Here is a 25,259-nt window from a genome sequence, read left to right on the forward strand (position 1 = left end):
ATACAACCTCCACTAGACCTTGTTTAAGTTTCCTTTTGTTGTCCTAAAACTAAATTCTCTTCTGGAGGTATATTTTGGTAGAAAGCAGTGATTTCCATCCAATATATTTTCAGATGCTGGTTTTCCAAAATCCTAAATCAGAATCATTAAAAAAAAAAAAAGTTTTAAATTTGCCTTTTGTAAATACAAGCAATTCAATAAAGGCTTTGCTTTTTTTGTTTTGTTTCAAACTCTTTTATAACTGATGGACTAAGGAAATTATATATTATTTTGTAGATGTGTCTTATGGGGTTACAGAAAGGAGTAAAATTTGGCTACAACGAAAACCAGAGTTCTCTATATGGCTGGAGAGCCAGGCACTCTGCCCACCATACAGCTCCTTCCCTCCCTCATCCTCCTTTTCCTTTTTTAAGGTATGCTGGTTTGGGATATCTGTTTTGAAAAAATGGATATGTGTCATGTATGACATTAATATTGTAACAGCACATAAATTTGGAAGATTTATCTTAAATCCTAACATTAATGGGCTGGGTGACAAAACCAGGTTATTTTGATGTTCTGATGTAAGGACCTGGTCGTTGTAAATTTCTGAGGCCATGTGCGAGCAAGCTGGACTTTCCTAGTTTCTGTGAAGAGGTCTGGATGGCTGCCTCACAAGCTCAAGGGACTCTGAGGTCTGTTCCAGGAGCACATGGGAAACCCCATCCCCCAGACTGGAGGGTGCTGACCATGATCTTTTTTATTTTTTTGGATTTCTGCTCATGTAAGAAATGAGATGATAGGCTGGGTGTCAAACACACAGCCAGGGGAACAGTCCTCTACTTTCTCTTTCTCTGTGGAAGTGATTTCTCCTTAAAATAGTTATTGGAGGAAACTAAGAAATAAAAAATTTTGGACCAGTAGAAAATCTGCAAGCTCAGAAAAACAGAGCCAAAATACAGGATTTAGACTTCTGACAACTGCTTAAGACAATTTTTTTTTAAAAGTAAGCTCCATGCCCAGTGTGGAGCCCAACGGGGCTTGAACTCACGACCCTGAGATCAAGACCTGAGCTGAGATCAAGAGTCAGACGCTTAGCTGACTGAGCCACCCAAGTGCCCCTTAAGACAGTATTTTTAAGTATAATACAAACCAGTGCTAGTAACTTTTCTCCCCATGACAGAGGTCATGGGGAGAAAAGTAAAAAAAAAAGATTCCTATGTAAGGAACGACGAAAGTTAACTTTGGAGGAGGAGAGAAAAAGGAAAAAAAGACAAATATTTTAGTTCCAGGATTTTCTACTTTCATAAATGAGAAAAAAAAAAAGCATACCTATTTGGCCATACTATTTCTTTCTTTTTAAAATTTATTTATTTATTGAGAGAGAGAGTGTGCAAGCAGGGGGAGGGGAGAGGGAGAGGAAGAGAGAATCTAGGCAGACTCCCCGCTGAGCAGGAAGCCCCACGTGGGGCTGGATCTCACAACCTGAGATCATGACCTGAGCCAAAATCAAGAGTCGGACACTCAACCAACTGAGCCACCCAGGAGCTCCTATTTAATATTTTTAAATAAAAATGGTATATATACTTAAGGTGTACAACACAATGATTTTATATGCACAGTGAAATGAATACAACAGCCAAGCTAATTAACATATCACCTCCTCACTTAGTTATAACTTTTATGTGTGTGGTAAGAGCACACTCATATAAATAAATCTACTCTCCTAAGCAAATTTCCCAGTATTCAGTGCAGTATTATTAACTTTTTGAATATGACACTAAAAGCTCAGGCAGCCAAAGCAAAAATAAATGAAACTTCATTTAATACCAAAAAGCTTCTGCATAGCAAAGGAAAGCATCAACAAGAAGGTAACCTGTGGACTGGGAGAAAATATTTGCAAACTCTACATCTAATAAAGAATTAATATCCAAAATATATAAGGAACTCATACAACTCAGTAGCAAAAAACGCCCCCAAACACCACAATTAAAAAATGAGCAAAAATCCCTAAACAGACATTTTTCCAAAGATGACATACACATGGTCAACAGGTATATGAAAAGGTGCTCAACATCACTGACCATCAGGGAAGTGTAGATCACAACCACAGTGAGCTAACACCTTCCACCTATCAGGATGGCTACCATCAAAACTATAAAAGGTAACAAGTCAGCAAAACAAATGGGAACCTGAGTACAGCTGGTAGGAATAGAAACTGGTAGAGCCATTATGGGAAACAGGACGGAGGTTCCTCGAAAAACTAAAAGGAGAACTGCTACACGATCGATCCAGCAATCCTTCTTCTGGGTATACACCCAGAGGAAATGGAAGAGTGCCTTGAAGAGATACCTGTGCTCCCATGTTCACTGCCACAAACCGTTCCTGACTGTCTCAATTTCTTATTCCAAAGTATGCTAGTTTATACTCATCACATGCATTTGATGTTCACAAAAACATGTTAAGACACTTCCCCTGTTTCTGTGAGCTTTAGTGCAGAGAATGCATGCAGGCACCCGCAGCAGACAGACCTGGCCCTGTGCCATACCTTGCTTCCAACTGAATGGGATCTCGGGCATTTATAGTAGGGGACAAAGTTCCACATTTATCTATTAAAACAAGCTTATTTATGGTGAATCAAATCCTCTAGCCTTTAAAGCTAGATAACTTCTCATTCCTATTTTCTTCTTTTTCTCAGTGAAAATATTGCTTTTCATGATGTTGCCATGAGGATTAAGTAAAAACTCCTTCCTTGGAGAGCCGGGCACAATTCAGCAACCACAGAGATGGCCTCAATACTACAAAACATCTGTTCATGATTAAGACTTTTTGTTATAAAATCAGTGGCTTACCTTAAGATCACGGTGAACAATGCACTTTTGATGGCAATACTGTACAGCAGATACAATCTAAAATAAATATTTGGATAAAAGATGCGTAATTATTTTATGGTAAAAACACTGCAATTTCCCCCCAATGACAACCTCCAATTGAGATAAATTACCAACTTAGATTTCACAGCAGTATTTAATAATTTTCCTGTTCCTTCAGTTCTGAATAAAGTTAAAATGAGGAAAAGTTCACTTTTAAATGTGGACAGTGTAGACAAGAAGCATTCTCTCGTTAAAATAGTTCCTTGTCAGAGTCCATGAAGATTTCTGTGGGCAGTTACATTTCTCTATTGACGTGATCAAGTGTGTAGAGTTTGCAGTTCTGATCGAATGGCTTATTCCAATGTTGGGATAAGAGCTTTGGAACACATGAACCAGTCTATTTTAGGAATTATTATCAAATGTGTTCAAGGCATGTTTTTTAAGCAAGGCCAATTCACTAAGAACTTAACAATGGGGTATTTGGCATTGTCCTGTCTTTGTTCATATATAAAGAAATGGGAAAACTGTTCAGCCTTAAGATGAAACCCAATTATCAAAAAAAAAAAGAGGGAAAAATGAAGTTTAATCCTAAACTTGTTATTAAGTCAGTCGGGCAAAGTATTCTACCCCTAACTAGATTTTGTATGCAATCGTAATTGTAAACCATTACATAGGCTCTTCGAGGACAAAGACTGAACAAGGTGGAACCCAACGGTAAGAGCCAAGATACAGGTGAGAAATAAGTTATAAACATTTCTTTGATGGTTGTTTACTACATAAAATAGAAAAATGGAAAGAATCAGATAGCAGTCAAGGTAAGAACTATTTTGTACATGTAGTTATAGCTGATTTACAGGAGGACGGCCATTTTAATGCACAGCAGAACATTCAATCCTATGGATTCAGTTAAATGGAAACAATATGAATGCTGAAAATTGGTTAGGCATTTACAAATGGAGATAGAAATGAGATTTTTAAAAGCCTAAGGATGATGTTAAGTATGGCCATGCTAATAGAAATATGGGTTAAAAAAAAAACCTTCAAAGTAGAAGTGAGATTGATAGCTCAGGACGTTATTCTAACGTATATTAAAATGGTTCAGACAGAAACATGAATTCAAAACAAAATCAACACACAATGAGTAATATGTAATTCAATTAAGTTCATTTTGATTCAAAAGTCAGTTTATTGAGTACCTGCTATGTGCAAGAAAATGTGCTGGTTGCTAGGGAACACAAAATGAACACTACACGGACCCTGCCCTTAGGAGCTGGAAGTCTGATTAGGAGAAAACATGTATAGAACATGTATATGAGCAACCATAGTACAAGGCAGAATCATAGAAGCAGAGGTACAAAGAAGTGAGGGGAATCATATCAAATAAAGAATAATTCCAGTTAGAAATGCTGTCTGGAGTACAGGATATTTGATCTAAGCCATCCCAAATGACAGTAACACTTCAAGATGTGGCGATCTGGTGATAGGGAGGGAGGGGTAAGGTGGTGAAAGGCACTGAGGTTGAGGCAACACAATGTATTTGACAAGTAGGTGGGAAAATGGTAATAGTGGGAATAAACGTTGATAGGTTGGTAAGTCTCTGAATTCCAAACTAAGCAGGTACTACAGAACCACTAAGTGTTTTTAAGCAGAGCAACTGTGGATGATTATGATCAATTTGAAGTGCAAATCCCCCCAAACAGCGGAATCTTATAACGAATATTTGTATTAGTCTTCTTAAGCAATATGCTTTAAAATTCTAATATCCCATTTCCATTAAAACACATTTATTTGCCAAGAGATATACACACTTACATGTAAATATTAATACATCTTAATGAATATCCTACAAGGCTATTTTTAGTAATAGTGGTTTTAAAGTCACTTTGTAACAGTGAAGAAGGCATGTTATAGATAAATGATTTGGTTACCAAACATGCATTTTAACATTAGACAGAATGGTCTCCATGAAAGCAGTTCTACAGGTGTTTCTGGAATAAAAGTCTCCTGAGCCTTAAAACCTTAAGAATGGAAAGATAATTAAGAGAATGTTGTATATTAAGCATTTCATTCTCCCCAAACTCTATGACCTCTGACTTCTGTCAGTTAATGTGGTGGCTTATAATATTACTAAACTTATCCAGCAGGGTACAATTTCTGCCTTCTATTTGATTCCCTGCAAGAAACCCCATGCACAAGGCTAAATTTTACTGCATTATTCTATGGCCAGATCCTCCCATCACAAAACATTCTGTACCTCATTAAGTAGGATGTAGGAACTTCCTTATGAGTGTTCTTTTATGGATCTTGAAAACATGATTTACAATCAACCCTGCACTGACCCTAAATTCAGAGCTGTGTTTTGCCATGAGGCGCAAATGTTGGGTTGCTTTGCAATTAATTTATAATTGAGTCAGGAATTCCAAGTTTTAGGTAGTAGCCTTGATACTGGAAGAGTTGAATCAATACTGTAATTTTCTTTCAGGTCCTCAAAACTTCAGGAATGCAGAGACACTGCATGGTCCATGGCTACTGAAGTGCTCTGGAATTGTCTCTGGCTGTCTCCAATAGTAAAGTAAAGGACATATGTGTGTATATACTTGCTAACACAGTACATTCCTAAGCCGTTAAAATTAAAAAAAAAATAACTTCGTGATACAGAGCAAAAAATAAAAGTGTACATTTATCATCTTAATTAAATTTATAAAGAAAAATAGGCACCTCAAAAGCAAATTTAAAAACGAACAGAACCCTTTGTCAAATGACTCCTAAATTGTGTATGCCTGTATCCCTGGTTTTTAAAAAGATGAGTTAGTTACCTTTTTAATTCTGAAGGAAGACATACAGATAGTAAATAACCTTAATATTTATTTATTTATAAATAGCATTTGACACTCGACCTCTGCAACATGAAGAGTATTTCAAAAAATAATTCAGACTTTATTTTTAAAAAGAGCTAATTCATAATTATTTGGGTCTTTATGAAAATGTCTGTGTTCCAGCCATCGGGAAAGATGGGCAAGTTCTTTGTAATAGCAGGCACTGTCTCTTCTCCAATTCCACAGAGTACCCAACACAGTTATTTCCACACAGTATGATTTCAGTAAATAAATACAGCCAGGTGACTAAAAAGAACTACAGTAGTAGCAGTCTATACAACACATATTAAGATCCCAGTGGAAATACTTAACGTCAAGTGTAATTTTCGTAGTCGGCTACTAACTGTGACTGCTTGACTGATACTGAGGGAACAATGGCATTGAAGGGGATGACCAGGGCCTTGCTCAAGGTGAGCCTCCATCCCGGGACCAGAGAGGACTGAGCAGTAAGTGGCTGAACCCCACTCAGGTCTTCAAGGTCCTGTCCTCATTACCGGTTGTCTTCAGATTTCAGATATTTTAGGATGAATATTTCTAGGAAGCTATCCTAAATCAAAGGGCTATGCCTATCTTTGGTATAAAGTATTTCACAAATTATGTTCCAAAAAGTAATATCAACAACAGAGTTTTATCAAACAAATTCACTTCGTGATCAATTTGGAGAATACTATGTTAAAATAAGGTGAAACAGATTTTTTTTTCCCCCTCTCCTCCAGAACTTTCAACTTTTTCTAATTGTTTACATGTTAATATATATGTAACCCTATATCCATATTCAGTGTTTCCCAAACTTATTGATCACAAGACCCCTTTAACTAGAGAATCAGTACCCATTCTTACAGAAGTACTGAGCTATTTTTAAATGAAATATTTTAAATTCACTAAGGTAAACTTCGGGCTATAGCAAGTTGCCTGCTGAAATTTCACTTCATTAAATTTTATGAACAATTTACAATTCCATATTTGTCATTTCTATAGTAATTTGTAAAGTATGTTTTTAATCACTTCATTCCTAAAAATTAGGAGTAAAATCCTAGAGGAACTTAATTACTTTTTCTTATTTTATAGTTTCTAGAACAAGTCATGTTCAATTTGAACCGGAAATATACACATCTTACCATATTCTTCTACCACATTTGTAAGGTTTCTTGTCTACTTGACTAAATAAAACTGACCACAATCTTTACATCTACAAAGATATGAGTTCTAATACCAAGACATCTTTAATGACAAAAGAAAACACAATGTCTTTAAGCACTACACATATATACTGAATACATAAAGCTAATAATTCTTGATAATAATTATTGGGTAAAGGATTAAGTATTTCTTTTCTTTCTTAATCTAGTCTGTATTTCCAAAACTATCAATGAATTAATGAGACTCACCTAAAAACATTTCACTATTTATGATCATCTAAAAATAACCACATGCAACTATCTTAAATTTAAATTCAGGAAGAACAAATTTCTTTTTCAGTTTCCCATTCTTAAAACATATAAGAAAGCAGGAATTTTTCTTTTTAAAATACCATGTACTCTGAAGTCCAGTTTGTGATACTGTCCATTGTATATCACTAAAAACATTAGCAAAACAAAGTTAAAAAACTACTTTCCATACCTGCCTAAATTTTGCACGGGCCTCTTTTTCTTTCATTCTTCCATGGGCAACTAAGTAATCAAATACTTCACCTGAATCAGAAAGGTAAAGCAGGCAGTAAAATATACATAGATTTTTCAGTTAACAATATAAGCAATGTCAAGTTTTTGCCTTGTTTTTAGAGAAGCTTTTGGCCCACAATTTTCTGGTAGTTTTACGTAAATCACAAACTATTACATGAAGAGAAAAAAGGGAAAAACTACACATAGAATTGAGTATCTGTAGCAGCTTATGATTTAGCAAAACTCTTTTAAAAAATAAATCATAAAAACATAACCAAGAAAATTTGCTTTCTGATTTCAAGTATTACACAATAATACAGTCAACTCTTTATTATCCATTCTAATAAAGGGAAGCCACTGTGCGAGCAATCAAAAATTACATTTGGCTTTGTATTTGGAAACTACATGTCAGACAAAGTAACAAAAGTCGTATTACGTTGGATCTCTCTCTCTTAAATTCTACTGTCATGGAGTCTTGATCAAATTTTTTCTCACTACTTCCATTCACATTGATTTCAGCCACTTCCTTCCTATACTCTAACTATGCTATTCTCACTATACTCATTTCATCTATTTTGGTACTTAAGTACTTATACAGAATTAACTCATCCTGTGTGCATCTCCCATTACTACAAATGAGCTTCAATTATCATATCTGCCCTATCCCCATGACAGAACACAAAGTGGATAGACAATACATACTTGCTGAAATAATTTAAACTAGAAACTATAGAAAGTTCTTATTAGATCCATTACTTTACATGTCTGGAAGTTTTTTCATTTTTCGCTGGTCAATACTAGTAAAAAAAAAACAATATTTAGTTACAATATTAAAAATAAAATATCTCAGTGTAAGGGAGAAATTTATTTTTTACATCCTTATATTTACACCATATAGATATACATGTATATTAAAAACTCACGAAATGGCTTAAAGAGTTCTTGTAAATACAGCAAAGTGGTTAAAAACTCAGGCTTTAGAATCAGGCCGATTTTGATATGAATCCTGGTTTAGCCCCAAGTAGCTACTGGGAGACATTACGAAGATTTCTTAACTTTATTAAGACCCAGTTTCTATCCAGTGCCTATCTCACATGGCTGTTGTAAGGATTAAATGAAGTAATGCATGTGCTTAAGCACAGTGACTGGCATATAGTAAGCACTCAATAAATTATATATTTGTATCTAAGTATACAAAAAATTATATATATATATTCAATATCAATCCTATAAATATATAAGTAAAACACTAAAAACCAAATATGTAATGATGTACGTCAGATGAAATTAATACATCTACAATGTCAGACAACATATGATATCAAGATACTTAAATGACTGAATGGGATGATGAAAACAGAAATGAATGGATGCTCTAGTCGACCCATCACAGTAGTTAATTCCAGATATGTGAGTTTAGGCTGGGAAAGATATATGCAAGAGTTAAAAAATATGGGCTGCTCTTAAGTTCTGCCTAGAATGTCCACACCCCAGATGTTTACAAGACTTAGTCCTTCACTTACTATATATTATTTGTTTATGATTTGCTTCCCCAAAAGAATGTAATCTTCTTGAGGGCAAGGACTTTGTCTTTGCTCACCCATGTGTTCCCAGCACCCAGAAAAACATCTGGTACATAGAAACATTTAATAAATATTATTGGCATGAATGAAAGAAGAAATCAACACACCATTCCAGAGCAGCCCCAACACCTACTTTTAATAGACTCTTTTGGATTAAATGTGGTTCAAAATCATAAAGGAGTTCCCTGCCTACGTAATCACCAAAGATCTTTTGCCCCGTAGTGAACCAGAATAAAATGATCTAAATACTCCTGACAAAGAGGCAGCTGTTTGACTCAACTCTTTGTCCATGTCAGAGTCAATCCTAAAATGTCTAGAAATTTCAGAGGAAAAATATTAAGTGTTGATTATAAAAGTTACTTTGCTATTTACAGATTAAAAAGGCAAGGAAATGATTCTAGATTTGCCACCACAGAACCATGATGGTTTTGTTAAAGGATCACTGATGGGCAAGACTCAAAGAAAACTTACCACTAGGTGTTAGAATCAAATGAGAGAGCACCTGGTTTGGGCTGAATTCCAGTATACACCCCTGTAGACTGCACCCAGTACCCCTCCTAACTATGCTACTGAAGGAGAGCAGTGATGACCCCATGTGCTCTCTGTTTCTCCAGCCATTGCTCCCCTTCATTAGCACCAATAGAGAGTTGACTGTACTTACCATTTATCACTAAACAGCATACATATTAACAGAGCCTTGTGATGGACCTTCATAAAAACAGAAGTGTCCACCAATTTTTAGAAGTCTGTAATTTCTCATATCAAAGCATGTCTAGCCCTTTTCTCCAGACTTTAGATCAGTAAAAGGGAAAAGAAGAGTCTAACTGAACTAAAAATAACTCCCAGGGTTCCCACGCTGACAAACTATTATATAAATCTAACTAAAGGATAGAAAAATAGAGAAATAGTTCATTATGTGGTAACTGTAGGTTCACTAATTTTATTATAGACCTATGTTTTATGCAAATTCACATGGCTGTATTAATACTTTTTAAAAACCCTGTAATAATAAACCTTGATGACATAGGTTTTCAGGTTAAGTCAAAAAACCTCCATCAAAATACTTTCAGGATGAGAAAAGGCTTTGCAAAAAACCAAACCTACTAAAACTTTCAATCTGCATTAAAAACAGAAAAAGCTATTAAAATATATGTGATATTTGTAGTAAACATTTTTAGAAACCTAAGAAATAGTATAAAAATACATAGTTTAGGTACAATAGACTAAAATAAATCCTTTTTATCGAAGTTACATAAAATCTGAATTACCATAAAAATCTATACACTTTTATTAGCTAAAAGGAATCAACACTAAATTCAACCCTAAGGTTTTCTATTGATTAGCAAAAAAGTTAATTAGCCAAAGTGGTTTAAATAATTGCAGCTGCCCTCCCTCCTTTTTAATTGCTTAACTTCTTAATTCTTCAATTGCTTAAAACCTTCAAGCATTCTTTTTTTACTTATTCAATGATTTATCTCCAAAAAATTTTAATTGTGTTTCTAAGAAAGCCCTATGCCTAACACAATAGTGATTTTGAGCTGATGTACCTCTCGTTTGACGGAAAGTGCAGAAGATGAAAATGATTTTCTATTATATACCAGTGTTTAAAAATCACTCCTACTCTTGACACTATGCAGTCAAAAGTATGTATTATATTCTACAAATACATCTTATTTCTCTGTCAACTCAGTCTTCTAACTTATAACATGTATAAATCAATAGTTGTTTAAATTGAAACATTTTATGGATTATCCTGAAAATGCATGCATATCGGGAATCTGTCATATATAAACAGTCACTGAAATAAACATCTGGTCTAGAATATGCTTTTACTATAACCTTTATTAAATACATTGGGAATTTGAGAATTTCCTTATAGCCAAGCAATTCTAATCACAATAATATAATACTTAGATAAGAGAATCAAAACATTCATAGATAACAATGCAAATTTAGAGTTTAGAAAAATGTCCCTAGGCAACTTTTAACTTAGCAAAAAATCTGACTTTTAAATGTAGGATCAATAGTCCCTGAAAGTAAACACTGAATTTTACTTAAGATATATCACTTAATCACAGTGAAGACATAAGTGTTACAGTGAAACTTCGGGTGTTGATAATTCTGTATGTCTCATCAAAGATAACTTTTCCATCCCTCTCATCCTTACCCCCACTCGCGTACTCCATGACTAAATAGAGGGTCTTCTCTGTTTCAATAACTTCAAACAATTTTACTGAAAAAAGAAATCACAGATATAATTCTGTAATTGTTAGCATATACTGGAGCTGCTTTAAGAAAATTTAAGTATAAATTTTCCCTAAGCCAGGGGAAAATTTGAGTATTTACTGAAAATTATTAATTATAATTTTAAACTGAAAAATTCTCTCAAGGGTTATGACTACTATGGAAGAAAACTACTTACCACAAAGTGATTTGTAACCAACTGCTGGGTCAAAAGAGTTAAGTTTCTGGGATTAAAAAAACCATTACTTTTTCTAATGAGAATAATATAATAAAAAGGAAAAGCTTAAAATAACAAAACAAGCTCAGCATAACAAAATTTTAAGTAAAGCTTAAAAGGAGACTGTATTATATAATGAGCCTGTCATAAAATGTTAAACAATCTTTGGTAGAGAAACAAAAAAATTCCATAATATGTGGTGTTATAAAGTTTCTGGTTAAAAAACCACCAAGTTATCAGACGTACATAGTTGAAATTATACATCACAAATAATCACATTAACATCTCTAGTAAGCATAAGATTTTTAAGTGTGAAAGAAACAAGTGTTAAGAAAATGAGATTAAAAGAAAAATTACTTTTTACTTCTTATAATCCAATGACTACATATGTAGTCAATATATTTATTTGTAAACGTAGGGAAAAACCAGAACTTCTGGGAATAAATTAACTAAAAGTGAAATAAATTCTATTTTCTTAAAAATTCAAATTAGTGATTTTGCCTATAAACTATGGTCAAATCCAAATGCATATTATCAAATTATCTGGAATTCATTTCTTATAAATATCTCAAACGGCATGCAATCTCTAGAACAATTTAGTAAGGAGATACAAAAAATATTTGTATGCGTTAACTCCAAGTCATATATATTATTTTAGTAGAGAGCATAAAACAGCAAAGTAGTAGATAGCCATCCGTAGCCTTCAGTTAACTTCTTTATAATCTATTTTTACTAAAAGTATCACTTTCTCAGGTTATCACTCTTTTTATAAAGAACATCCTTAAAATTCTATCTTTTCAGATAGCTTCAAATTAAAGAATATACTTCATCATTAATTGTATATGTAAATTTCATACCTATATTAGGATGATTCAATATCTTCATTATTCGTACTTCTCGAAACAACTGTTAAAGAAAACAGGGTAGACATATTTCTGTTAAAATCATTCACTTGAAGAAATATATCTTCTTACAAGACACTAGGAGATCCTGGTAATGAGCTAAGAAAGAAACAAGAGATTTGTTCCTCAGGTTCAACTCTGACTTTGCTGACACTTGATTTCCAGGACAATTTTAACAAGATGAATTCAGATGGTTGTGTGTGTGTGTGTGTGTGTGTGTACACCATATACAATAAAACTTAAATTTTTATTTGACTACTCTTCATTACTGGGAATAAAATAAAAATACTGTGGAAATGAAACTAAATGATCCTTCACATGATTTTTATCCCAAACCAACATTCTCTGGGGGCTGGGAGGGGGGTCCTGATTCTTTAATCATCTCTACTGGTTGAACACTTTATGAAAGATTAAATGATGTAAACCTACATTAAATAAAATTTGAAAAGGAAACAAAACTATTTTCAGTAGCATTTTTAGGGAAACTTGCATAATAGTAGTAAAGGACAATAAAAATATATTTACCACCTTATATAAAACCAAAACAGACTGAAAATAAGTCACTTTTTGAAACACGAATGTGAAAAATTCCTTTCGTTTTATTTTACGGTATCGGGCCCATTTTTTACAAGTCTGACCTGGCATTTTTTTTTCTCTATGTTGTCTCTGAGTACATGTTAAGTTCACAATCAAGCACCTAGTTCACTCTTGCTGGGTGATTCATCATGGCTTCGAATGTCAATTTGCTGATGCCTCCTAAATTTAGATCTCTCATCCAGAGCATTCTTCTTATCCTAACCTTTATATCCAAGTATCTACCCAATATTTTCACAAGAATTCAAACCCAAGACTTGACTTCTCATACCAAATTTGATCTTTGCCTGACTTTCCCCAGCTCCCTACATCCATCCAGCAGCTATTACAGAAACTTTGGAGTCATCCTTAACTACATGCCTTCGCCAAATCTCCACATCAGATCCATCACCAAGACCTACTGACTCGACCTCCAAAATTCATCTCACATCTGTCAATTCTATCCATCCCCACTGGCAACACTGGATTCCACAGATCTTTGTACATCCATTCAGCATTCCCTTTTCTGTACTCCCATCCTCCAGTCCATTATCCACACAGCACTACACTATTTCAGATCCACTGGTGGTTTCCCAGTGCCATTAGCACAAAATCCATAATCTTCAACATGGGCTACCAGGCCTTGAAAATCAAGATCTTGCTTACCTTGCCAGGCTTATCTCATGACACTCTAGATAACATCTAGATGGATGTCTCCTGGATGGACTTCACTCAAGCCAACCAGCATCCTTCTCAGTTGAACTTGCTAAGACTCCTCTCTAGTCAGGGCCTTTGCACAAGCTTTCCCCCTCTGCCTGGAATGAATGTTCTTCATTCACTTTTTGAATTATGAAATATTTCAAATTTGTTAAAAAGTAGAAATAAATATAGCACCTACCTCTGTATCTACCATCAAGATTAAATAAACAACTTATGCTAATATTCTGCCATATTTTCATAAGATTTTATTATATTTAAGAAAAATATTTTTTAAAATTTAAAATTTTTTACATTTAAAGATTTTATTTATTACATATATAGAGAGAGAGTGCGCGCAAACAGGGGGAGGAATAGAGGGAGGAGGGGGAAAGAATCTCAGGCAGACTCCACACTGAGCACAGGGCCTGATGCAGCGCAGTTTCACAACCCTGAGATCATGACCTAAGCCAGTATCAAGAGTCGGATGACCAACCGACTGAGCCGCCCAGGCGCCCCATGAATATTTAATTAATAATTTTATTTAAGGGGCACCTGGGTGGCTCAGTCGTTAAGCGCCTGCCTTCAGCTCAGGTCATGATCCCAGGGTCCTGGGACTGAGTCCCGCATTGGGCTCCATGCTCGGCGGGAAGCCTGCTTCTCCCTCTCCCACTCCCCCTGATTGTGTTCCCTCTCTCACTGCGTCTCTCTCTGTCAAATAAATAAATAAAATCTTAAAAAAATATATTTTTATTTAATAAAACATCGTTAAGACATTGATCATTATAGTCATAGCTAGAGACTCATCCCCACCTCTTTTTCCTCCTTCCCACCCTAGATATAACCAATGCCCTAAAGCTGGTATGTAACAAGCTACATACTTTTATAATTTTCTATACATGTATATATAAATAGCAATATTACTTTTTTGTGTTTCAAACTTTATATAAATGGAGTCATACTGAAATTATTTCTCTAAACTTATTTTTTCTTCAACATAATGTTTCTTTGTTCTATCCCTGTTGTATATAGATCTGGTCCATTTACTTTAATTGCTCCGTTCCATTACGAGAGGAAACCAGTTTATACACTGTTCTATTGAGAATGCTTAACTTATTTATATACTTTCACTATTGCAATCAGTGTTATAATGAATATTCTTGACGTGTTTCCTTAAATACCTAGAGGCTTAATTTTTTGATAGTGGTGTATATACACCTTCAACTTTCTTAGGTCTTGCTGAATTTGCCCTCCACCCCTGTTCTGTACTTGAAGGCCTAGAACTCAAGAAATATTGAGTGCCTATGCTGCTTGGTCTTTTCCATCTTTGGGACCCACAGCCCTAATGGCTCCTCTGAGCTATAAGTCTCTGTTACTGATGGTTTTGCTGACTGCTTCTGACAAAGGGAAACAATCTCTACTCAGAGGGGAGCCCCATAGGGCTTTGGATTCATTCCCTCCCTAAAACGGCTAACGGATTTTAAAAAGCAGCTATTAGTTTGCCACCAGGCTCTTGTCAAGACTGAATACCTGTCTCAGAGAGGTGTCCATTGACCAAACTGCCTCACTCAGGTACACGGACCAGGAGGAGGTGAGGAATATAGCATCAGGAGTGTGTGTGTGTGTGTGTGTGTGTGTATGTGTACATGTATATCTATATTATACCTAAAATATAGGTATTTATTTTTAGGGCAGTTTTAGTTTCACAACAAAATTGAGCAGAAAGTATAGAGTTAGCATGCACCTCCTGTCCCCATACATGCACAACCTCCCCAACCATCAACATCCCACACCACAGTGGTACATTTGTTACAACTGATGAATCTATATTGATACATTATCACCCAAAGTCTATAGTTTACATTAGGGTTCATTCTTGGTGCTGTAAATTCTGTGGGTTTTGACAAATGTATAATGGCAAATATCTACCATTACAGTATCACACAGAATAGTTTCACTGCCCTAAATATCCCCTGTGCTTCACCTATTTATCCTTCCCTCTCTATAAATCCCTGGCAACCACTTATCTTTTTACTTTCTCCATACTTTTGCTTCTTGAGAAGATCATATGGTTGGAATCATATAGTATGTGGCCTTTCCAGACTGACTTCTTTCACTTAGTAATATACGTTTAAGGTTCTTCCATGTCTTTTCTTTTTTTTTTTTTTTAAAGATTTTTATTTATTTATTTGAGACAGAGAGAATGAGAGAGACAGAGAGCACATGAGAGGGGAGGGTCAGAGGGAGAAGCAGGCTCCCTGCCAAGCAGGGAGCCCGATGCGGGACTCGATCCGGGGACTGCAGGATCATGACCTGAGCCGAAGGCAGTCGCTTAACCAACTGAGCCACCCAGGCGCCCCTCTTCCATGTCTTTTCATTACTTTATGATAGAGTATTTCTTTTTAGCACCGAATAACATTTCATTATATCAATGTAGCAGTTTATTTATCCATTAACCTATTGAAGAACATCTTTATTACTTCCAAGTTTTGACAACTGTGAATAAAGCTGCTATAAACTGTGTGTAGGTTTTTGTGTGGATATAAGTTTTCAACTCATTTGGGTAAATACCAAGGAAGATGAATGCTGGATTATATGGTTGTTGAGTTTTGTAAGAAACTACCAAACTGTCTTCCAAGTGGGCTACCATTTTGTGTTCCCACCAGCAATGAGACCTTGCTGTTCCACCTCCTTAGCAGTGTCTGGTGTTGTTAGTGTTTTATATTTTCACATTCTAATAGGTGTGTAGTGTTATTTCATTGTTGTTTCAATCTGCAACTCCTAATAACAGATGGCGCTGACCATCTTTCCATAGGCTTACTTGCCACCTACAGATTTTCCTTGAGGAGATGTCTGTTCAGATCATTTGAACAGTTTTTAATCAGTTGTTTGCTTTCCTGAGTCTTTTCAAGCCAGTATTTGAGCCCATTCCAATCTCCAACAATACCAGATGGCTGTGGATAGTAGTGAACATGGATTGTTCATCATATACCTTGTAGATTCCTCTGCAACATCAGAGAATGGGTCATTCATATGAGTAACCCTGGAGGCCCTAGGCAGAGGGAGCCAGAAGTCACACTCCCTCACTTCTTCCTTGTGGGTCTCAGAGAGGTGGAGGGCCTTGGTCTGAGTGGGGTGGCCTCAGGTCAGCAGAGGGAAGTGTGCCCACGGGGTCCTGGAATCCAGGTGACTATCCCCCCCACCAGGACTTCAGAGGACTGACAGCAGGGGTGGAGTTCTGTGGGATCTCCTGTGTTCTGGGTGGGCACTCCCCTCAGTACACACTCAGGGTTTCTACCTTAGCTTCTGACACCACCCAGGCCTCCTCTCTCTGCTCACTTGATGAACCCTCCTCCAAATAAGACCCTCACCTCCCTGAGAAAGAGGAAGTAAGGGGGCCTATCATGAGGTCACCTTTGCCCAAGGACTCCCTTGGCTGATGGCAGGGGCAGCACTCTGTAGGTCAGATTTTCAGAAAATTTATAATTCTGGTTTCAACTCTTTTTTTTCTTACTACAGCATATCAGCAGATAAAGTTCACACATGAGTAGATAAAATTCACATATAAAATCGCAACTTACAAATCTGATGATCCTGGGTTTTACTGTAACCAAAGAGTTTCTTCCCCCCACAGAAAAACAAGTCAAATACTATGGCAGCCTCTTATTTTCTCATGGCTTTCATGAAGTCATTTTATAAGCATTTAATAATAAAATAAACCACCTAAACATTAAAAAAAATCATTTTATAAGGAAAAACACTTATTTGTAACTAAGGTGTATATATATATATATTTTTTTAGATATTGAACTTTATATTTTTTAAATACTGATTTTTTCCTTCTGAACCTCCACCCCACACCCGAAGAAAGTATGATAAAGAATAAACACAAATAGTCTCTATTTTGGTTTTGCTATATTATACAGATTTTAAAAGTGGCTAGATTTGTTATTAATAGGAGCAGCATTACTGTAACTGTCACTTGAATTCATCAGTATTATCGTTATTGTGTATTTCTAATAGAAAAGTCCCCGATACCAATCTGGCTCTCCTATGCTTACACATAAGTAAATGACCTTTGTTTGCTTCATTTGGTCTTGCTTTCTTATTAAGATTTTCTCTGTTAAGTTGTTGTATTTGACTATAAAATCACAACTCACAAGCACTGCAGTACAGAAGCTTGTAACTGGGCTCCACTGACTCAACCGTTACTCTACACGCCCTCTGCAACCTCCCGGCCAACGCTTGAGCACCCTCCACGCTCACAGTCCAGGGTGCTCCCTGTACCCTCGCACTCCCAAAGCTGACAAACAGCATGCTTACCAAAGTAGGCCCCAAACCTATTTGTCAGCTATAAATGTTACTGCAAACAGATAATTTAACTAATATATTAGCTTTCTATTGCTGAATAAGAAATTACCACATCCTAGCAATTATAACAACACACGTGTATCATCTCATGGTTTCTGGGCATCCGTATTCTGGGCAGGGCTTCATTGGGTCCTCCGGCTTCCATCAAGGTGTTGCTCTCTCATCTCAGAGCCCAACTGGGGAAGAATCCATTTCCAAACTAACCCAGGCTGCAGCGATAGGACTGAGGACTCCGGCTTCTTGCTGGTTCTTGAGTGGAGGCCACCCTGACCTCTTAGAGACTGCTCCCTTGCCCTTGCCAAGCAGGCTTCTCCAACATGGCCATTTACTTTATCAAGCCAGCAAGGATAATCTCCAGGGCAAGTTGGTTAGCAAGACAGTCCTATATAACACAATGTAATCGTGGGAATGAAATCCCATCACATTTTCCATATTGTATTGGTTAGAAACAAGTCAGAGGTCCTGCTCACATTCAAGGAAAAGGAATTATACAAAGATGTGAACACCAGAAGTGGGGATCATTAGTGGTTGCCTTAAAGTCTGTCCAATGCAATTAAATATTACTTAAACCAATGAATTAAAGTTTGTTGTTTAACAAAACAAGCCAAATTGAATAATCTGTAAATACTAGATAAAAGCTGCTGTCCACTTAAGTGTGGGCAAGATAAATGTCAAAGATGAAAATAAAATCTAGGGGTCTGCTCTCAGATCGTTCTGGGTGTCTTTAAATTCTCCCTTTATTAATTAAAAAAAAAAGAAAAGAAAAGAAAACTGGAAACAGAAGCAAATGTGAGTTTATGGGTGACATATGTGCAAGATAAACGAAGCTGAATGCCAATCAACAGACCCAAACTAGGAGAGGAGGGGGATCCTTGGCCTTACGTGAAGAGACTGGTCAGTGGTTATGTAGGTTGTTCAATTTAAATGTTAAATGTCCAGATCATTTTTAATAATTCCTCCCATTAGCATACTTCTTCAGTTAACAGCTCCTCACTGCAGTGCAAGAGGGGCTCCCACATACTTCCTCACTAGCAAGGGCACTTCCAGAAGGCAGTCCAAGAAGGGTGGCATGGACAGGCCACACCGGCTCTAGTTCTAGCTCCTCTTCCTTCTCTTGCCTCAAGAAAACTCATCAGATTGCAAGACTGGAGACAATACTGTCACATGGGTAGTCCTGAGTTTATTCTCATTAATTTTTATGCAATTACTGGCAAAGTTGGTAGTTTTGGAAGCAAACTGGTTGAGACGTATCTTATAACTAATGAAAAGATACTGATGTCTCCTGGCAGCTCCATGTTTGAGAATCAGTAATCTAAAGGAAAGGATTAGCTGCATATCCTTCAAGCAATTCTCCATAAATACTGGTTTTTGTTATTTATTTCATAAGCTGGGTTTTTGAGTGGCAATGAATTCATGAATGCAGTCCCTGACCGGAACCTAGAATTTAGCCATTCTGTTCTACCAAGAACAGAGATGAGCTAGAGATAGGATTAAAATTATCTTCTGAGGGCGCCTGAGTGGTTCAGTGGGTTAAGCGTCTGCCTTCGGCTCAGGTCATGATCTTAGGGTCCTGGGACTGAGTCCCGCATTGGGCTCCCTGCTCAGCGGGGAGTCTCCTTCTCCCTCTGCCCCTCCCCCCTGCTCCTGCTCTCTCTTTCTTGGCTCTCTCTCTCTCAAATAAATAAAATCCTTAAAAAAATTATCTTCTGGGGCGCCTGGGTGGCTCAGATGGTTAAGCGTCTGCCTTCGGCTCAGGTCATGATCCCGGGGTCCTGGGATCGAGCCCCACATCGGGCTCCTGGCTCGGCCGGGAGTCTGCTTCTCCCTCTCCCTCTGCCTCTCCCACTGCTCATGCTCTCTCTCTCTGTATCTCTGTGTCTCAAATGAATAAATAAAATCTTTAAAAAAAAAAATTATCTTCTGAAAATTGGGGCACCTAACAAAAGTATACCTAAATCGAAGGCCACTCTACAGCCATGTGGAGGTGAAACCAGGGAAACAGTCAGGAAGGGCCAAAGTTCTCATGAGAAAGTAATGTTTTATTTCAGTGAAAAAAATAATACATAGCCATCTCAGCGATGTCTTCAATATATTGTTCTATCCTTAGTTTCCTCTCCTTCAGCAGTCACTGACAAGGAGTGAGGAAGAAACCGTAATAAGCAAAAGCATGAATGGGCCTGTGCGGGTTGGGTGTGTGTAGACTAAAACTGACAGGCGGTTGTGGAAAGAGGAAGAGCGGCTGCTGCTGGGAGAAGGGATTAGTGTGTTTTAAGGGGCACACTGACCTAGGACAATGAAATGCCAGTAGCCTGACCCACCAATCACCCTTCTTCCCAAAGAAACACTTCAACTGTCAGCTAGATTTGGGTCATTAGCACTACAAATCCAGAGAATTGGGGCCAACTGAATAGTAGCCCATGGCTTTAGTAAAAGGTCTAAGATGTCTCCTCCTCTTCACAACTCCCCTCAGCCCTCCCCTAAACCGCAATATTCCAGCTGGCTGCACGCAGGAAAGGGACAGGACTAGTTAATGTCAGAGCCTCTGCATCAGCTGCCCGAGTCAAAGGAAGCAGAGAGAGAGAGAGAGAGAGAGAGACAGTGAGCCACATATACGTGATCTCTTAGCCCAGAGCAGACCGTCATCAGCGAGGGTGCCAATCTTCCCAGTGCTTGCTCTTCCTTAGGAAAGGTGGAGACGGTTGAGGGGAGAAGGAGAGCTGAAAATTTAGACCATGCTAAGAAGTCTACCTTGAGATGGACAGTTATTGTTAAAAAAAGTCAATTACTCTATGTATCCTACGTCAGGTACAAGCCAGGAAAACATATATATTAAATAGTCCCACACTACTATTTGAGTTTTGGATTCTAATTTTTAGTTCATTTTTTTCTTGCTCGTTTTCAAACTGTGACAAACTGTGACATCATGATATTTTTAGCATTCTTAAACTTAGCAGGAATGCTCCGAATTCACTAATACTCTCCAAACTTACTGTTTTAGCTTTGCTGTGGGCTGAAATCAAGGCCAGAGTTTGTTCGAATCTTGTGTGTCCAATTAGAGAAATGAGTGCTGCGTGAAGGCCTGAGGTGGGTTTTCTCTGACTACGAGGCAGGGAGGGCTTTTACTGTTTGTACTTCGTGACAGCTATTCTAGTTAGTTTTTCAGAGGCCTGGAGTGTTGCCTTCTTGGTTCTTGGCATTGTTCCAGGTAACTGAAGTGAGTAAACAAGAGAGATATTTACTTTTCAATTCAGTCCTTCTAGTCAGGGCTTAAGGTCATGGTCAGTCAAACTCCATTAGTGTTTATCAGTATTTGCCTCGTTTATGAGCATTTTCCGTTTCTCTTCTTAACTGTTCTCTTCCTTCCTACCGCTTCTATTCCTTTTGATTCTTACTCTTTTTTTGATAGTGCGAAAATCTGTTATATTTAGACGTAGCCACGTGGACATGGCTTAGACAATCCTCGTTCTATTTACACCCAAAGCACCATAGTCAGGGGCCAGTCAAATGCACATCATCCTCCTTACACAGGACCTGCTCACCGTGTTGCCCTTGGCTTCAAGATCACAGGACTCCTTCACTGCTTCTGTGGTCTTGAGGCAGAGAGAAAACACTTGTGGCCATGGGGAACTTGACAAAGGCAGGGTGGTCAGGCTTGCTCCCATTGGGAGAGCTCTTCCAGGCTGTCACTGGTCATGGGGAACTGGGCTCGTAGGAGGAGGGTGACATTCAGATATTCTTGTGCCTTTCGACACAGCCTTCTTGGCCTTTCCAGTATTTTGTTCTGATTTGGGTTTGGTGAGGGCAGGAGCCCCCTTCTTTGCCTTCACTGTAATCTTTATAAAAATCCCATCTGTATCTTTGATAGCCGTTTACCAGTCTATTAATGAGAGGTGTGGGCATTGCTTGACCCTGCAAATGACATTCAGCTCCTAGAGACTGCTGGGTCCTCGTTTAGACTCTCTCGGAGGTGCCCATCCATTTAGGGATTTTACATATGATATGCCTATATTAACCTATATTAACCTATAGAACCCTATAGATTACACTTTCAGCTTTTAAATTTCTAGGATCATCACTTCACTCTTTTTTCAGCCTTCAGACATCTTATGGACACACCACATATTTTATAAAGTTATGGCTAGTAGTATAACAACTTAGGCAAATTTCTCAAGTTCTTCCCATGAAATGGTAGTTGGAAAAAAGAGATCTGAATACAAGTAAATGAATATATATTAGATGATTTCTAACTAAAAAAAATAAAATGGTTGTTCAGTACTGCTTCCCAACCTTGACAACTTGTAAGTCAACTGTTGCAAAGTTAAGAGAAGGAAATGCTTTTTAAATGACAGGCTGGGCCACTTTCCCAAGTTTCATCTAGACAGATTACAAGACTGTAAGACTCTTATTTCTTATAACTGGTACCAATTTTATATTGCTTGAGTCCTTCCCAAGGCCTTGTACAATTCCGAGCTCAAGCTGGTGCTAAATAAATGTACTGCTTGAGATAGCGAATCAAGTAATTTCAGACAAAAGCTATTAAACATAAAATAGATCAAATTTGAAAACAGTCTGAGTTAGAAATGATGGAAATTAAAATAAGATCTCATAATGCATCCATAAGGTTGACAAAAATTAAGAAATGGGTATTAATATAAGGTGCAGGCAAAAATGAAGAGCAGCAGTAAATCTCACACGGTGTTAGCAGAAGTGTAAACTGGTGCAACCACTCAGAAGAGCAATTTGACATTATTTAGTAAAATTGAGGATACGCATGACCTTCAACCTAGCAATTCTGCTTGGAGAGATACATCCTAATAAGTCTGCTGGGAGACATACATCCTTTCATACATCTTCACAAAAAAGATATACACAATAGTGATCACTGCAGCAACACTGCTTTTACAGCAAAAATGAAAAGCTAACTAACTAGGGAAAAAAAGCAAAACATAAAAACACCAGGAACAATCTACATATCCACCAACACAAATACACAAACTGTAGTATATCTATTAATAAGTAAATGGGTAAACTGTAGCATACTCATACAATGGTATGCAGTAACAGTAGTGAAAATAAATGCACTAGACTATAAAGACTAACATGACTAAAACTGTAGGACAATGTTACTTGAACAAAGCGAGTTGTACAAAGATAAGAGGTTTAAAAATAAATAATATGTAGTATTTTACATATAGAAACACATATGTGAAAAATGTTTTAAATGTGAATGAGAGTAAGAAAGATCAAATTCAGAATAGTAGTTATTTACAGGTAGGAAAATACAGGAATAGAACCCAGAAATAACACATAAGGCTTCAGTTGTATGTGACATTTTATTTCTTAAAAAAAAAAACAGAAATGAAACAGTTTAGTCTAACAAATGTCATAAGAAAGCAACTTTTTTTAGAATGGGAAAGACATTTTGAAGTCCTCATCCAAAAACTATAAATAAGCCAGTTTACTATGTCAACAAACTGCCCAAATTAGAAAAAAATAAGAGTATGGCTCTTCAAATAACAAAATGACAATATGACTTTTAAAATGGCCAGATGAGGGGCACCTGGGTGGTGCAGTTGGTTAAGCGGCCAACTCTTGGTTTTGGCTCAGGTCATGATCTCATGGTCCTGGGACAGAGCCCCACATCAGGCTCCACGCTCAGTGCTCACACAATCTCTCTCAAATAAATAAATAAATAAATAAACAAACAAACAAACAAACAAATAAATCAATCTTAAAAAAAAAAATAAAATAAAACAGCCAGATGGTTTAGTCTAAGACTCAAAGGTGATTTAGATTTCTAGCCAACCCCTTTTCCAAGAGAAAATCCTTCCACATCTACACTTCAGTAAATCTTATGTAGTTTCTTGAGAATATAGAAATAGACATATGCTTTATAGCCAATAAAGGCCAAGCAATTAGAATAGAGGTGTTAAGAGTCAGAGACTGAATACAAACACCAAAAAAAAAAAAAACCACCCAAAAAAAACCTACTATCAAGAGTAAAACAAATAAAAACTAAAGCAATTCTTTATGAATAATCCTTGGTTATGAGCTCTTAATTTTAGGAAGGGCAGAGAGATTTAACATTGTTGTGGACAGCAAAGGTTTCCCTGAAGAAATGACTCTAAGGCTGTAATGGGAGGAATGAATAAGGATGAATGAAGTGAAGGGGGGCGGCGTGCCTTAGGCGGAGGGTGGGGTGAAGAGCTGCAAAGGCCTGGTGTCTGTGCAGTACTGAAGCTGCAAGAGCAGGAGATGGGGCGGGGCAGAGGCTGTGGGGAGCTGGTGGGCCATGAGGTGGAAGAGGAAGGTGGGGCCTTGTACACCTTGTCAATGAATGTGATTTCCAGACCACCAAAAATGGAATGCTATCTCGAAGTTTAAATGAAGGTACTCTGTATTCTTGATGACTTTTTAAACTGTGTGTGTGGGTGTGTGGGTGTGTGTGCGTGTGCACGGGTACAGAGGGATGCAAAGTGGATGCAGAAAGGCCAGCTGGGAGGCTAAGGGGGCAGTTCCCAGGACAGACAACAGCAGCTTTGTCTAGAGTGGTCATGATGGGAAAAGATAAAAGCAGATGTTCTCAAAAGCTTTGTAAGACAAAATCTGCACAACCCAAGCATAGACTAGAGGGTGGGAAAAAGGAAGAGTGAGGAGTCAAGGGCTCTTCTGGGCTTCTGGCTTGCACAACTCGAGGACAGTGTCATTCACTGAGAGAGGATGCTGGAAGAACACCAGGTGGGCTAGGTACTGAGCAAGTGGGGCAGAGGTCAGGAGTTCAGTTTTGGATATGAGAAGTTTGGGCTATCTTTGAGAAATTACAAGCAAATTTAGGGGATGTCTGAGTTGAAGGCATAAATTTGTGACCCTGCCTACAGTTGAGACAGCCCAGGAAGAGAATACAGAAAGAAAAGAAGACCAAGCTTTGTGGGGGTCTAACATCGAAGCCAACAGAAAAGGCAATGACTCTACATAAAGGAAACACAAAAGGAGGAGCCAAAAAACAGAAGAAAATATATGGAGAAATACAACCTTCTTTCAATAAATTCTTGTTAGATTAAGAATTAATGAACACATGTATCAGGCTCAATGGCACTTAGCGACCATAAGAGAGTTTCCATTTCAAGGTTTTTTAAAATTTTTTATTTCTACTGAATTAAAAAAAAATCCTAAGTCATGATCATATAGATTGGAGAAAGGAACCAGCATCAGATGATGTGTCAGCGACATTCAGATTGATTACTTTACAAAGATCTTTCTCCCTGAAGATTATGTACAGCTCTC

At 37.2% G+C, this 25,259-nt stretch overlaps 1 protein-coding gene across 5 annotated transcripts in view; it reads right to left on the reverse strand.

Annotated features, from left to right (window-relative positions):
* Window positions 1-25,259, reverse strand: part of MARK1 (microtubule affinity regulating kinase 1) — a 117,201-nt gene that overhangs the window by 37,628 nt on the left and 54,314 nt on the right. For all 5 annotated transcript variants that reach the window (XM_035010094.1, XM_035010095.1, XM_035010093.1 and 2 more), the window contains 4 exons: window positions 12,291-12,339; window positions 11,140-11,205; window positions 7,349-7,419; window positions 2,832-2,888 (listed from right to left, as the gene is read on the reverse strand). In XM_035010094.1, coding sequence (XP_034865985.1) covers window positions 2,832-2,888; window positions 7,349-7,419; window positions 11,140-11,205; window positions 12,291-12,339 — 243 coding nt within the window. The remainder of the gene's footprint in view (window positions 1-2,831; window positions 2,889-7,348; window positions 7,420-11,139; window positions 11,206-12,290; window positions 12,340-25,259) is intronic.

Source organism: Mirounga leonina, unplaced genomic scaffold (genome assembly GCF_011800145.1).
Source record: "Mirounga leonina isolate KUSES-001 unplaced genomic scaffold, KU_Mleo_1.0 Mir_154, whole genome shotgun sequence".
In the NCBI taxonomy this organism is placed as follows: Eukaryota; Metazoa; Chordata; class Mammalia; order Carnivora; family Phocidae; genus Mirounga; species Mirounga leonina.